Here is a 14,245-nt window from a genome sequence, read left to right on the forward strand (position 1 = left end):
ATATAAATAGTACCTAACGAAAACTAATCGCACGATGTATGATAAACGGATACGATTGATTGATTTCCGAATCCCCATAAAGAGGATCTGGAGAGGATCTTGTCAACTTTGACCCGCTTGGAGTCATATTGATTTTACATTAAAAATTTGTTACATGGACAACTAATATTGTTTCTCAACACACTATTAGTTTTGAATTAGAATCTTTTATTCCATCAAACATTACTGGTTACAGTGATCAAATAAAGGTGATCTAAAATTTTGAAGCTTAAATTTATACAAAATCTTGTACAATTATTTTATTTATCATCTTTTACAGTGATCAAATTAGCACTCATTCCATCACTAATCATACCTTATAAACTTCTCTAATGGCACCCAATACTCTATCTGCAGCATCAGCCCCAAATAATCTTGGAAAATTAGACCCCAAATCTATCTCAATAGTCTTCCTCTTGATCAAATCATCCCTCCTCTTCAAATATTCCCTCTCATCCTCTCCCACTTCTCTCTCCCCACAAGCACATTGATCCAACCAGATTCTCAGCACCTCCTTTGCAATGGGACTCACATCATTTGCTATAATGTCCTCCAAGCCTTTTCCCTCCCCGCCACTCCCTGCTTCGATCCGAACCAAAATTGCAGTTGGAGACACTACGCTTCGGATGTATAACGATGAAGAGAAGTAGGGTTTAACCTCAGCAAGTTTCTCAAGCTTTTGCCTGGGTGTGTCCAATTGGGTGTCTTGATAAAATGTTTGGAGGTAGTCAGGGTGGAGAACTAGGTCTTTTCTTGGAGGAAGGTCAAGGATGAGGACTAGGGATGTTGGGCTGCTCTGGATGAGCTCAAGTAGGAAATTTGGTGCATCTGTGGTTGGATTGAGATAGGATGACAGACTTGTAATGTTCAGTGCTCCACCTGTTGGTAGCTCACAGTGCAGCCAACTTCCTAACATGAAATCAACCTGAAATATACAAATGTCAATGAAGAGTAAAACATGTAAGAGCCCATTTGATAACTATTTCGTTTTCAAAACTTTGGTTTTAATTTATTATGTTAGAAATGGAGGGAAAGTGTAGGGGAGAAACATGAATGAACAATGATGATGGAGATAGAAATGAAGGATAATATACGAAAACAAAAACGCGAAAGTGAAAATTGCTTTCGTATTTTTCGTTTTTCGTTTTCATTTTGTATATCATTCCATATACATTTCTTCAATATCCTTCCATCTTCCATCCTCCTCCTTTCTTTTTTCAATACCCTTTCTCCCACAAACTTTCCCATCTAGAACACAGTAAAGGAAAAACAAAATAATTATCAAACGAGTTTCAGATTGATCGATATTTTGTTGACATCACACCAACATGCAATACATGTCGACAATTGATCGATATTTTGTTGATGCTATAATCCCACTAAGTCAATATTATTACGATATTGTATCAATAATTTATCAGATACTGTAAATTGGCAATCAAGTCCTTCTAACACTCATAAAAAAAAAAAATTCAAGAGCAAGTAAATAGGTACGATTCTTTTACCACACATTTAGAATTTAATTATATTTAGAGCAAGTCCACTTTCTTCCCCAATAAAAAATGTAACAAACAATAAAAGAAACGAACCCAATTTACTCCTATAAATTTCTACCTCCAACCAACAATCCATTGGGAGTTTGAAATCAAAAGCTAAAATCCCAATTGGCATCAAACCATTAATATCCACACTTTTATATTAATCAAGTGAAAATTATAAAGAAGAAACAGGGGTTCGAGAAAATTACAGGGGCGGAGGAGAGGCCTGATCTGATGTGGAGGGATGCATGGTTGGTACCACTCTCGTTCTGGTAGTACTGCACGTCGGGAGGGAGAGTACAAGGCAAGAGCTGCGAGCCAAGGCGCGTCTCTAACGTCAATACAAGATCGACCATGAGGTTCCTGTGTGGGGCCGACACGTAGGGGAAGTCTATGAACTTTGTTTTGCTCCCTTGGCTGTGCGGGTCCATGGGAGATGATGCTGATGCGGAGGAGGCGCGGATGCAGGACGGGGAGAGAGGTGGAGAAGACAAGGGAGGAAGAGGAGGGCGAGGGAAAGCGGAGGAGTGTAAGACGTGGGGGAAGATAACAGCCATTCATTCACTGGGCAGCATAACAGTCACTAACCGACGCCATCATCTTCTCCTGTGATATTTCTGACAGCCATTGGGCATAGTGGGCTCATATACTTAAAACCCAGTTTGTATTTTCATACGGGCTTCACCACTATGGAATCGTTGATCCAAATGCACTTACGCATAAATGAAAACGGGTTCTTGTGGGCTGAAATAAATTTCAATCCCGAGACGCTACATGGTGAAATTACACTTTGGTGTTGTTTATTACAAAGAGATTGTCTCATACTAGATTAGTTTCAAGGGCTAAGTTAATTAGTTCGGCGTGGATTATGTTATTGTGTCACTCATGGAACTCGTGCAGCTAGTGTAAAGAATGCAACACGTGCAACTCGCATAAGCCACACAACTCGAAGCAGTTAGTGTTGAACCCTAGGGATGGCAACATTTCGGTTTGGGGATGGAAATGCTATATTCATCCTCATAACCACAAAAATGAACCATATCCATAACCGCAAATTAACCATCTGGGATTATCCATAACCATAGCCGTTGGATAACGGATTCTCCATCGCTTAACAGTTATATCCATCCTTGTTAATATAAAAAATATATTCGTTCAGTTGACGCATTATAGTTTACTAGATATTAATTTCGTCATTAAACATTTGATGTTTACAATGATTCAATTAATGGATCTTGTTGGGTATAAAAATTAAAGCATTGAATTTAAAACATTGATGATGTTGGTTGGTCTTTGATATCTCCAATAAGCACCATTGAATTCTCATAGATTTTGATTCAAAACTTTTCAACCTTCCGACAAAGTGCAACTTTTTTGTTCTCAAGTGTTGGAGAGGAAAATTTCGGATACTCCAATTCTCCACCAACAAGTAATCTTGAACACGTTGAGAAGCCTTGGACACCATCTTCACTTGCCAACAATGCGAGCGGGGGGACCTGCAAGAAAACACTCCGACGCTCAAGTCATTCATTGTTTAAAATAATTGCAAGACATTGTCAAGCTATCAGATACTTCCCCTTTTTTTCCCCTAGGTTGGTGGGATTCTTGGCCTTTTATAGGCATTCAAGTCTTGGGCTCCAAGTCCCACTTTCCTTCTATTTCTCCATGTTCCATGGAGTGGGTATTATGTTACTTGATTGTAGCTCCACTCCTCATGTTTGGTGTGCTAGTGGCTTATTTAGTGGAAGTGTTATTTTTGGCTCCTACATCAAGGTAATGGGTTGGGTGAATAATGAACACACACACACACACACATACATACATACATACATACATACATACATACATACATACATATATATATAATACTACTATATTATATATATATATATATGTATGTATGTATTATATTATTTATTATTCGGATCGGATTTGGGTACGGGTACGGATTTAGGACTCCTATAACCATATCCAAAATTATAACCAAATAATATTCACGGTTTTTTTCCATATCCAAAATATACCCAAATCCATTCTATTTGGACGGTTATCTACGGTTATCGGGTTTAACGGTTAAAATTGTCATCTTGATTAAACCCCCATGTTGCGTGAGTGAGTTAGGAAGATAGCACAACTCAAGCTAAAGAAACTTGAAGAAAATACTTGACATATGTACATTGGGACCAAGGTGGTCACAGGACCACCCAGAGTTTAGGAAATATACATGTAAAAGTGTTCAAAGAATTCTTTGAATGTTTGGTATTGTTCCTTTTATGCTCACAAAGTGTTTAATGAAATGCTTCCTAAACATATCTCGACGGTACTCGGCAAATTGCCTCATGAGCACCAGATAAATTCTCACGATAGTTCTTGTCAGCACTTGGACCTAAAATTACCTTTTACAATGACACCCCACCTCCTTCCGTTGTAAGCATAAACGATGTCTTAACTTTTCAACACGACTATAAGATTACTTGCTGAAAAATTAGAAGATCAAAAGTTTGGGACAACAGGTATTCATAATTTAAAGAATTGAGAGAATGAGACAGAATCCTTCCCCAAACTTACCGTAGTTTATGATCAAGCAAGTTAATAATGATTGTACACAAAATGTAAAATTGCAAATATTAAATTTTCCTAAGCGATGTAAATAAAAAAAGGAGACCATTTCAAAGTCTCATTTTCCAGCATTGTCCATACAAAACAAGTTTTTTTTTTTTAAATTTTTTCAAAAAAAAAAAGAAAGAACAACGGGTGACAAGCCACAGTTATCCATCTCTTCTGGATCTAGAGAATTTCATCCTACCCGTGATCACAGTCAAGCAGACTCACCAGCTCAGAGCATTGAATCCGGATCCTCCATACCTAACAAGGTTCAAAAACCCTATTCCTTATTATAGCTACATAATAACACCGCCATATTCTTTGTCCTTCTATTGCAAATTTGCAACCCTTCTAGCATACCACCTAAGCACTTTGGTATTGCTCCATATTTTATGCAAAATTAAAAGCATTTTCTACAAATTTTTCAAACTGCATGCGGGTATGTGCACAGTAGTTACCATGCACACCTCCCCAACCTTCCCGCTAGCTCCGCTTAGCTCGGCTTGCTCAGCTAGCCTAGTTGCACACCTTCCCGGTCCTCATCATCGGCGCGTGAAATTCCACCCCTCCCTTCATTCTCTTCGCGCGGGGCCCGCCGGCGCCGCCACCACCACCAACCCCCAATTTCTCATATCGCCCCGTTTTCTTCCCCTTCATTTTCTCCTCCCCTTTCATCCAAACGCCAAACAGCTTCAATCCCTCCTCCTCTTCTTCCTCATCATCGCCACCCTCCATATCCAGATCAAGACCATGATCGTCCGCTTCAAAATCATCGCCGCTAGGCCCACAGATTCCCTGCCCAATGATGCGGTTGATCTGATCGGGCTTCATCTTCATGTGCTCCACCAGAAACCCCACCAGCTCGTCGCACTGCTTCTTCGTCTGCGCCAGCTCCGAGTTCAGATTCTCGTTCTCCCGCTTCAGCTTCTCGTTCTCGTCGGATAAATCCGACACCTGGCTCGGCGCCGCCGTCTCCACCGACCCCGGGTTCTTCGAGTCCGGCGACGACGTCGACGTCGACGCCATCTCCTCCCCCGAGTTCGACGGTGTCGATGGTACTCCGGATTTTTCGCCGGGGGGTGCGTGCGCCGCCGTTGACGTCACAGATTTCCGGCGGCGGATCTGGGACAGGAGCTCCTTTTGCCCTCGCTGGAAGTTGTCGTTCGCGAACTCCCATTTGTCCGGCACGGTCTTTCGAAATCCCTGAAATTAAAGCAAAAGAAAAATATTTGGTAATTATTAACTAGATATATTTTTTTATGAAATAATTGAGTTAAGTTTAGAAAGTTTAATTTTCCGCCCTCGGATTTGGAAAATTGGAGACAGAAGGGCCCGGACTGCAAAACTTAGCCATTTCGACAAAAAAATAAAAAACTTTGACGTTGGGTTGCGGCCACAAGCGACGATTTAGAGTTCTAAAATGGGGTGTGATGTTTGGATGCTTCCATTGTGACTTTATCTTTGATTAATATATATTTCTTTGACACCCATCAACCTTTTTTTTTTTTTTGTTGAACAAAAACTCAACTACAAAATTTTCTTTTCTCAAAAAGAATTATTAGCTGCAGTTTCCAGGTAAATAGGCTCATCATTATTTTAGTTTATTCCTTGTCACAATTCGCCGATGATAAAAGTGTTTTTTTCCTTTTTTTTTGAAAAGGAAATGGTAATTTATTTACTATTGGAACATTTGAACGATTTCCTCTTTTTTTATCTAACAAATAATATTATTTACATTAAAAAATGAGAGATTTACTTATTCTCAAAATGAACTAATAATAATGTGGTTCAAACGCTTTGATAAAAATCAATTCTAAAATTTTTCTCTTACAAATAAAAAGAAATATACATAGACTGTAATCATTTAATACTAAGTGACGAGAACTCTCGTTTTTTCTATGGGTTGACATGGAAGCCTTTTTATTAATTTTCAAGCAAACTTCACCAACCATTGAAGAAAAAAATAAAAAAGGAAAAGAAAACGAGAATCTCTATGGAAATGATTCCATATTTCCAATGATCTTCAGTTTTGTCCTATACTTTGTTTTTCGAAATCATAAAAATAATTTTTCCTACACTTTGGGATTATCTTCTGCCCTCCAAGGGTTTCAAGTAATTTATGAACTAATTAATAAGACATTTTTTATGCTAATATAATTTGAAAATAAATATAAGTAAACATGCAAGTGATATAATTTGAAAATAAATATAAGTAAAAATACAAGCAAAAGAAAATATAATTTCGAAAAAACTTACATAGGTATTAAGCTGGCGGACGAAGCTTGAGAAATTGTTGTGCTTGAAATATTTAGGTAACATGTCCCTCGCAAAATCCACTGTCTTCCAAACCACAAACGTCGTCCCACTTTCATTCCACGATATCACGTCATCCGAGCTCGGATCATCCACAAGTTGATACGTTTTCATCAGAAACGGCGCCGGAACAGACCTTTGCGCCATTATTTCCGATCGGAAAAAACCAGAAAAAAGAAACCAAAAAAACTTTCGCTATAACACTATGTAACTGATCTACAAACCCCACCCCCTTTTTTTGGTTTTGGGATTTAACTAAATTATGGGTTAGTTAATTAGGATTTAGGAGGAGGTATTAGGGCAACTAAAAAGGAGAAGGGCAGTGAGGAACTCCCAACCCCAGCAGTAAAAACCGGAAAGAAAGAAGCGAGAGAGAAGAGTGTTGGTTCGAGCTTTGCCTCTACCAGCTTCCATGGCGGTGGTTGTGGTTGTTTGGAGGTGGAAGAAAGACCAAGATCATAATTCTCTTCTTTCAATCCCTTCCTCAAGACTCAAAACAAACAGAAGTGCAACTTCTTTCTAGCGCGTTCGTGGGCATGGCTTTATAAAGGAGAAGAACCCACAGAAAAATTGAAAGTGACGTGGCATCTAGAAATTCGTAGAAACAAAACTCTTTCTTTTTCATTATAAAATATAAAATATATATGGTAATTAATTATTTTTCATTTTTGGCTTTTGTCAGCGTTACGAACTTATCTTGTCAGACCAATTCGGGGTACATGCTCAACATTAACAAAAAAATTAATTTTTGAATTGCATTTTAGCTGTCTTTTTATTTGTATTGTGAACAGTATGTGTCAAACTATAAATCTAACTAACCTCTCACGCTCTATGCTTGAAAAATTTAATATCCTAATAAGCGATAATTGTTTTACTCAAATAGAGTTAACTTGTCTAAAACATGTCGTGTTTTTACTAACCCATGAGATTCAGGTTAAAACATGAGTCATGTTTTTGTTAACCCGTTAAATATGTTATTGACTCGTTAAAAAACAAATTAGTTCTATCTTTCTTATTTACAAAACATTTACTCTAAACTTCAATTGTACTCGGCTTTTTCTGATTTGATTCATTCATATGATTTATTGGTTTAGGTAGAATCAACATCTTGTGTTTATATTTTTGAGTTCTAGTTTCGTATTGCTAAGACGCTTTAATTTTAAGTTATGTGTCACTCATATAAGGAAAAATTATGTTAATTCTCTTAAACCTACTTAAAGATCAGTTGGAATAACTAGAAACCCAATACGTCCATAGAGAAAAGCAAAAAGGAGCTCATCCTTCGCCGCCGTCCGCTGCTTTCAGGTTTGGAGTTGGCGACAACCCTTCTTAAAAATCTTTCTTGGTCTCTTCTTACACCTTTCGTTTACTTTTATTTTGTGTCGAATTGCTTCCGTGAAACGTTGTTGTTGCCAAATAGTTGTTATCTTTTGACCCGCGCACATAACTAACACTATTTTTTTTTTTACTCCCATTTGCACTTTTGATATAAGTTTGGAGCCACAGGGCATGGAATTAGTCAGGTTGCTCCGGGTTAGAGTTTAGCCAGTTTGGTACATTCTCTTCGAGCTTCCGGGAGGATGTAGATTCCGTGACACTATTTTGTTCTTTTAATTTTGATTATGTTTAATAATTCCTAGATTCTCACTAGGAGTTGCTGGTTTTGATTTTTCTCTTTAGGAGAGGTGTTTCTTTTTATTTTCAGGTTAGATTTATGTATAATAGAAGTGAAGTTGTTTGATTTATTGGATCTACTTCACTTGGTGTTATGGAGTCATGACAGAAATTAGATGATACGGCTAGACCTATGGATATTGTAATCTTATCCCAATGCATTTCAGAGATTTTATTTTTTTATTTATTTTATTTATTTTTTTTATTTCACATAATATCTATGAAATATGAGAATTAACAATTCCATTGATCCTTGTAATCCTGGGGTATCCAGTGAGCTGGGCTTTCAACAAAGTGCTTGAAGTCGACTTATTGGTTTGCAATTAATTAGTCATGATTATTGTATTACTTTTGAATCTAATTTGCAAGTACTGTTGTAGGGTTGAATTGTTGATGAATAAGTTTATGTAATGTTCCTTATTCAATAAATAAAGTATCGTACTTCTTTTCTAAAAATAGTTTTATGTGTCCAATTTGATATGCGATACTTAAAACGTCAAAGATCTAAAGGACTATTCCATGAACTTTATCCAAACTAAGAACAAATCTAAATGTAAATTTTATAAACGAGATTTTCTCGAAAGTAATGTCTATTCTTTAATTAATAGGAAAGTCATAGACGAGAATATTCTACGTTCTTTGAATGTTCTAATGTAACGGTTTCGTGAATAGTTTTTGTGCTCATTTTCTTTCCACTTTGTTCAATTAGAGAGTCGTGTTCGATGAACTAATTATTACACAATACAAACTACAAAAACATGACTCGATTGTTACGAGGTTATATGCAGAACAAGAATGACATATTTAGTGTTGGATTGCATTTTATCTGTCTTGTTTACATCAAATTTAGTGTGCCAGATTATAATTTGAATAAGATGATATTACAAGCTTAAAACTTAATGTCCGAGTGAGTCTTAGTTATCTTATTCAAATCGAGAAATAAAAAATATAAGGTTATTCACAACCGAGTGAATTCATTGTTAATCAGCTAAAAACGGTGGTATTTTTGTTAACTTATATAATTTTTTGGTTTGTTATTTAAAAAGTCCTATGACATAGCATTGTGCGAAGAGGTCCATACATTAAACAAAACCCACCACATGAACCCCACTTTAGTCGTGTTCAAAGATGAGATCGAGATTGGGACAAAGGGACCTTTTCTTTCTTGAAGAAAATGATGAAAGAGAGTTTGAGGGAGTTTGATTTTAATATTTTTTTCTAATGGGAAATGGGTGGGAGTTCTTTTTGAGGGAAGCTTCTACTACATTTCTTAGAGTGTGGGTCTTCCTTTCTTTTTTTTTCTTTGTGTAAGCTGTGGAAGAAGAAAGAAGCATTTTGCCGAGAAGGACGGACACGAAGAACATGTTCAAACATTAGACTAATTATTGGCCACCTCAAGAGCCTTGTCTTTCCTCACCTACTGCTTTGAGACTTTGATTAATTTTGTATTTATTTTTTTTGATAAGCAAAACTTGATTAATTGCTTCTATTCTTCAATACTTATTTCTTTTTCCTTTTTTCATTAACCTTGATTTTCTCAAGAAAAAATATACTCGGTAATAATCTATAAAATTAGGAAAATATTTGGTCAATCATATGCACCAAATGTCAACTACATAGACTTATTACTTTGACCTTAATAATACACATAAATTTAGGCCTAGCAATTTCTTGCAAGAGCCATTAACGTAAGAACGAGACAAATATAATATGTATAGCACTACTAGAAATTTGGCTATAAGCCACCCCTTTCATTTGGTGGCTATTGTCAAGTGTTGCCACTCAAATTGGTGGCAAACCTCTATGGCCACCAAGCACCCACTAAACTAGAGTGTGGCCTATGTAGAGGACTCTATTGTAACAATGGCTACCAATATTGCATTGGTGGGTATGTGAATAGTACAACTGTTTTATATTTTATTATTATTTCTAAAATTCTCATTGTCCCTCTTATTAGTGGCTAGATTTGAGACTAACAATGCCACCCTAATTCACATTGGTGGCAAAGTTCAAAAATAATATTAAAAAAAAAAAAAAGGATGCCTCTAGGGGCACCCAGATTTGAATATAATATTTTTCTTTTTTTTTGGTGAGGAAACAAATTGTAATATCTTTGATATAAGAATATACTACAAATTTGCATAACTGATCTTTTATACAATTTTGAACAAATGTTGGGACTCAAACTTTGAAAAGTGTTTGAACACTATTTCCAAAGAGCTTAAACATGTCATGCCAATCTTACATGTGAACTTCGCTATTGTTGAGAGAACTGACCCATTTAACTGCTGCATCAACGTTATTTTTCTGAGCACAACCTACGGTAAAGGTTACAAGATACTTTGGCTTGACAAGTAAGTCCTACAAGTTCCACCTCAAAAAGAAAAGGCTAAGATTAGAGAACAGGTTTGAAAAAATAATCCAATTCTTAAACAAAACAGGACGTGTTATTCATACTAAAGTTAAGAGTTGTAGATGCACACCTCACTGGGCAAACCCCATAGTCGGCGAAGATAGAAATCCGACTCAGATGCAATGATACCAGGCGCTAGGCTTTCAGTCCCTCGAGGATTAGTTGGAACCCAAATCTGCTTTCCTCTCAAAATGGATAGAAGTCAGTGCCAGCGCAGATGAACAAATTATCCTATCCTACTCTCAATCTCCCAAACATCACCAACTAATGATCAAGGCAGCTGCAAAACAGAAAATTAAAAAGTAAGTTCTAATTGAATTCATTTACATATACCCTACACCATTAAGACTTAGTAATAAACAAGAATGGAGTCGTGGCCTAAAATCAGCCAGTGCAGATGAACAAATTTCACCAGAGTAAATCCAACAAAATCACAAATCAATACAAGCATCTCTAAAGAATTCAAATAACCAAGAGATGGGTGAAGTGAGCCGATAAGAAACCAATCAGCAAAATTCAAATTCAACCTCAGCACAACACACACACGTACCAGCAAAATGAAAACAAAAATTTAAAGCTATTTCTCAAAATGTTAACTCCAAAAGTTATACAACTCCATTCTTCATACGTAATGCTCGAGTCAAGAATTGATGATTACAAATGCCAAAGTAAGTTGCCGACCCTTAATTAACAAAAATTGTAGTAGCTCTCGGCAGCTATTCTTACCCTTTTGCAGCAGCCTTCTGTAGTACTCTCATTTTTCCTCAAGCATTTAGAGCATCTAGCAAACATTTATCAAAACTGATTCAGAGATAAATTTAATTGTATCAACCAACTCAAAGAATACATAAACACAACGAAGAATTGATGACTACAAAGTGTTAACATTTGCACATACATCAGAAAGGGCATTATCGCTTGGATTTATCCTTTAAGAAAACCGACAACAACTGTAACGTAAACTACCAAACACCAAATTAAATACACGAACATGACAACCCCAAACATAAACAAAATTCTATATGAATTCAAAATTGTGTTAGGGCTAAAGAACCCCAAACGTAAACAAAATCTCAAACCAATTAAAAAAAACTCAGGCCAACCCGTGCACTCCCTTTCCTTCCCCTCTTTTGTTGCCCCCATTCCATTAACTCTCTTCCCTCATAATTATATAAACAACAGCAGGAAAGATTAATTCGATAATGAAAAAAAAACATAACTTAAGAAAGAAAAAAAATCCAATTACGCATCAACTTCATTTTTATATAAAAGAGATGAAATTATTGGAGATACAGAAGCTTGGTTAGAGTGCAGGAGCAAGACTGAATGAAATGATGAAACTTAAAAGAGAGATATTACATGGATCAATCGTCATCATACGAAACATGGAAACTAGTCGTGCAGCCCCACAATAGTTGTAGAACTTGGCAGCGTATGGTGGATTGTCGGGTCCCAATTCATAGTACCTTAAATTGAATACAGAAAAATAAAACATCAATCAAGTAAAGCTATCATTTCTAATTATCAATTATACCAACCAGTAGGAAATATAGAAGCGTAGTTATAACAGAGCAATTTCTCTCTCTCTCCCCTCAATATTTCCAGTCGACTGTGAAATCGAAAAATAGAACCCAAAATGCAGAAGCTCAAAGAAAAAAATAGAAAATAGAAAATAAAAAGGCATTAGAAAAGGTAAAGTCATTGAATTTTACACAAAATTACAGAGATCAAAACTCACACACAAATTAATTTCAGGATCAAACACTAAAGTACGAAACTTTACCTTTTCCCTCTTAAACCTGACATCTTTGAGAGTTACCTTTTCCAAGTTGTCGTACATCCTCAAGCCTTTGCGTTCATATGTGCTTTCTCAATTTTAGTGTAAACCTACTCCAAATCAGCCAGAAAACCAAGATTGACTTGAATCTGCTGCCGAGGGGTCTTCATTGTTGCGACCCTATCCATGAACTTGTTGCAGTTGATTTTCGTCTTCTCCTCCCTCCCTCCGCCCTCTCTACAAACCGCATGCCTTCCCTTCATCGAATGCCTATCTTTCTCTCTCCCTCGCCCACTATCTCTCTTACTCTCTGTAAGCCGCATGCCTTCCCTTCACCAAATCCCACACTGAGCCGTCGATCCCATCGAAAGGGTTAGGGAGGAGGCGAGGAGTTGAGCTCAGGGAGGAGAGAGAGAGAGAGAGAGAGAGAGAGAGAGAGAGAGAGAGAGAGAGAGAGAGAGAGAGAGAACGGCTGGGTCGAAAATAGGGTTGTCCTACTTTGTATTTATTTGGGGGTGAAAGTAATGTAGAATAAGATTATTAAATGAGAAAAATAATATTTTTGACAAAAAAATAAGGAGAAGAAGACTGAAAAAGAAATAAGAAAACAGGTCCCAAAGTTAAAAAAAACATGTAAAAAGTCTTTGGTGTCAAAAAATTTATAGTTTGAGAGGTGTTATAAAGGTTAAAGCCACCAATAAAGGATGTTAGAAAGGTTAAAGCCACCAAAATTTGACAATGGTGACAATTTAATTCACAAATGCACAAAAAAGTATTTTTAAGAAATAAAGCTATTTAACAGACACCAATCATTCGCGGAACCGCTCGACTTCATCACTGATCAATGCAATAATGGCCAAGAGATGCGATTAGGGTCCAAGGCTCTGTCCTTCTATGGGTTTTGGCCTCTCTGTCTCCCTTTTGTATTTGACTTGCATTCGTAGATCCTGAGAAGCAATATATGTCCCAACTTTGAAAACAAAAATATTAACCAACATCACTTAGGCGCCAACAAAATAAATAATGAAATTAAAAAGTAGAAGAAAAGTAATTTTAAGAAATAAAGTTAGTTAACAGATACCAATCATTGGTGGTTGATTTTTTACGGCCACTGATATCAGTGGCATCCCATTGTAAAGCCACCAAAAAATAGTAAGAGTAGCAACTTTATATCTATGGCCACCAATTGCAAAGGGTGGGCAAAATATGGTGTTTAATGAGCATAATTCTAGTAGTGTAGGGTCAACTTGTTAACAGATCGGGTTGTTATTGGATTGCGATGTTAACGAGTCAACTAGTTAAGGTAACATGTTTGACACGATCGGTTAAAATAACGGGGTTGACACGAAAGCAACACTAACACGACATAAAAGGCCCGTTTCTCAGGTTTACCCATTAGGCCTGAAGATTTTTTTGCACGACAAGTTAACCCACATGAAACAACATTAAAATAATGGGTTCCTAGTCACCCGTTAGCGGGTTTGGTCGTTATCAGGTTAACCTGTTAAGATAATGGTTTTAACACGATATAACCCATTAAGATAACAAGTTTGATACATGATCACGATAAACGCAACCTGTTTATTAGGTCTAAAACTATCTGTGTAATAAAAATATGTACATTTAATTATCTCGACTAGGAAAATGATTTCACAAATCCTATCTCTTCATGCACTCTCCTATTTGTTTTTGTCCCGTAAGCATCTTTGATGCTTGTTGAATAAATTCTGCCTATAACTCATCATTGCTAATGTTTTTATAAATTATTGTCTTACATTATTATTGCCTCATATAAGTTCTCTACCTATTCATTTGAAACAGTGGTTACAATCGCTTCGCTTAATTTGTTAGTTCCTAATCCTCCCTATCAATTAAAAATTTATGGTC

At 36.6% G+C, this 14,245-nt stretch overlaps 2 protein-coding genes and 1 long non-coding RNA gene across 5 annotated transcripts; all 3 read right to left on the reverse strand.

Moving 5' to 3' along the window:
* Window positions 1-238: 238 nt before the first annotated feature.
* On the reverse strand, window positions 239-2,194 carry LOC137709909 (red chlorophyll catabolite reductase, chloroplastic). The gene is made up of 2 exons (XM_068448894.1): window positions 1,787-2,194; window positions 239-964 (listed from the first exon to the last, which is right to left on the reverse strand). The coding sequence occupies exons 1-2, from the start codon at window positions 2,132-2,134 to the stop codon at window positions 350-352; spliced, it is 963 nt and encodes a 320-aa protein (XP_068304995.1). The 5' UTR covers window positions 2,135-2,194; the 3' UTR covers window positions 239-349.
* Window positions 2,195-4,131: 1,937 nt separating this feature from the next.
* LOC137736028 (heat stress transcription factor B-1) lies at window positions 4,132-7,016 on the reverse strand. Its single transcript, XM_068475376.1, has 2 exons — window positions 6,438-7,016; window positions 4,132-5,384 (listed from the first exon to the last, which is right to left on the reverse strand). The coding sequence occupies exons 1-2, from the start codon at window positions 6,639-6,641 to the stop codon at window positions 4,698-4,700; spliced, it is 891 nt and encodes a 296-aa protein (XP_068331477.1). The 5' UTR covers window positions 6,642-7,016; the 3' UTR covers window positions 4,132-4,697.
* A 3,180-nt stretch (window positions 7,017-10,196) lies between these two features.
* On the reverse strand, window positions 10,197-12,796 carry LOC137744570 (uncharacterized). Of its 3 annotated transcripts, XR_011069608.1 has the most exons (5): window positions 12,401-12,796; window positions 11,941-12,047; window positions 11,308-11,362; window positions 10,652-10,861; window positions 10,197-10,529 (listed from the first exon to the last, which is right to left on the reverse strand). It is a non-coding gene; the product is annotated as an uncharacterized lncRNA (long non-coding RNA). The 3 variants fall into 3 exon arrangements; XR_011069606.1 differs by having other exon boundaries at window positions 11,941-12,796; XR_011069607.1 differs by having other exon boundaries at window positions 10,197-10,542; window positions 11,941-12,796.
* Between the last annotated feature and the right edge of the window lie 1,449 nt (window positions 12,797-14,245).

The sequence above is a fragment of the Pyrus communis genome, chromosome 1, assembly GCF_963583255.1.
Source record: "Pyrus communis chromosome 1, drPyrComm1.1, whole genome shotgun sequence".
Lineage (NCBI taxonomy): Eukaryota > Viridiplantae > Streptophyta > Magnoliopsida > Rosales > Rosaceae > Pyrus > Pyrus communis.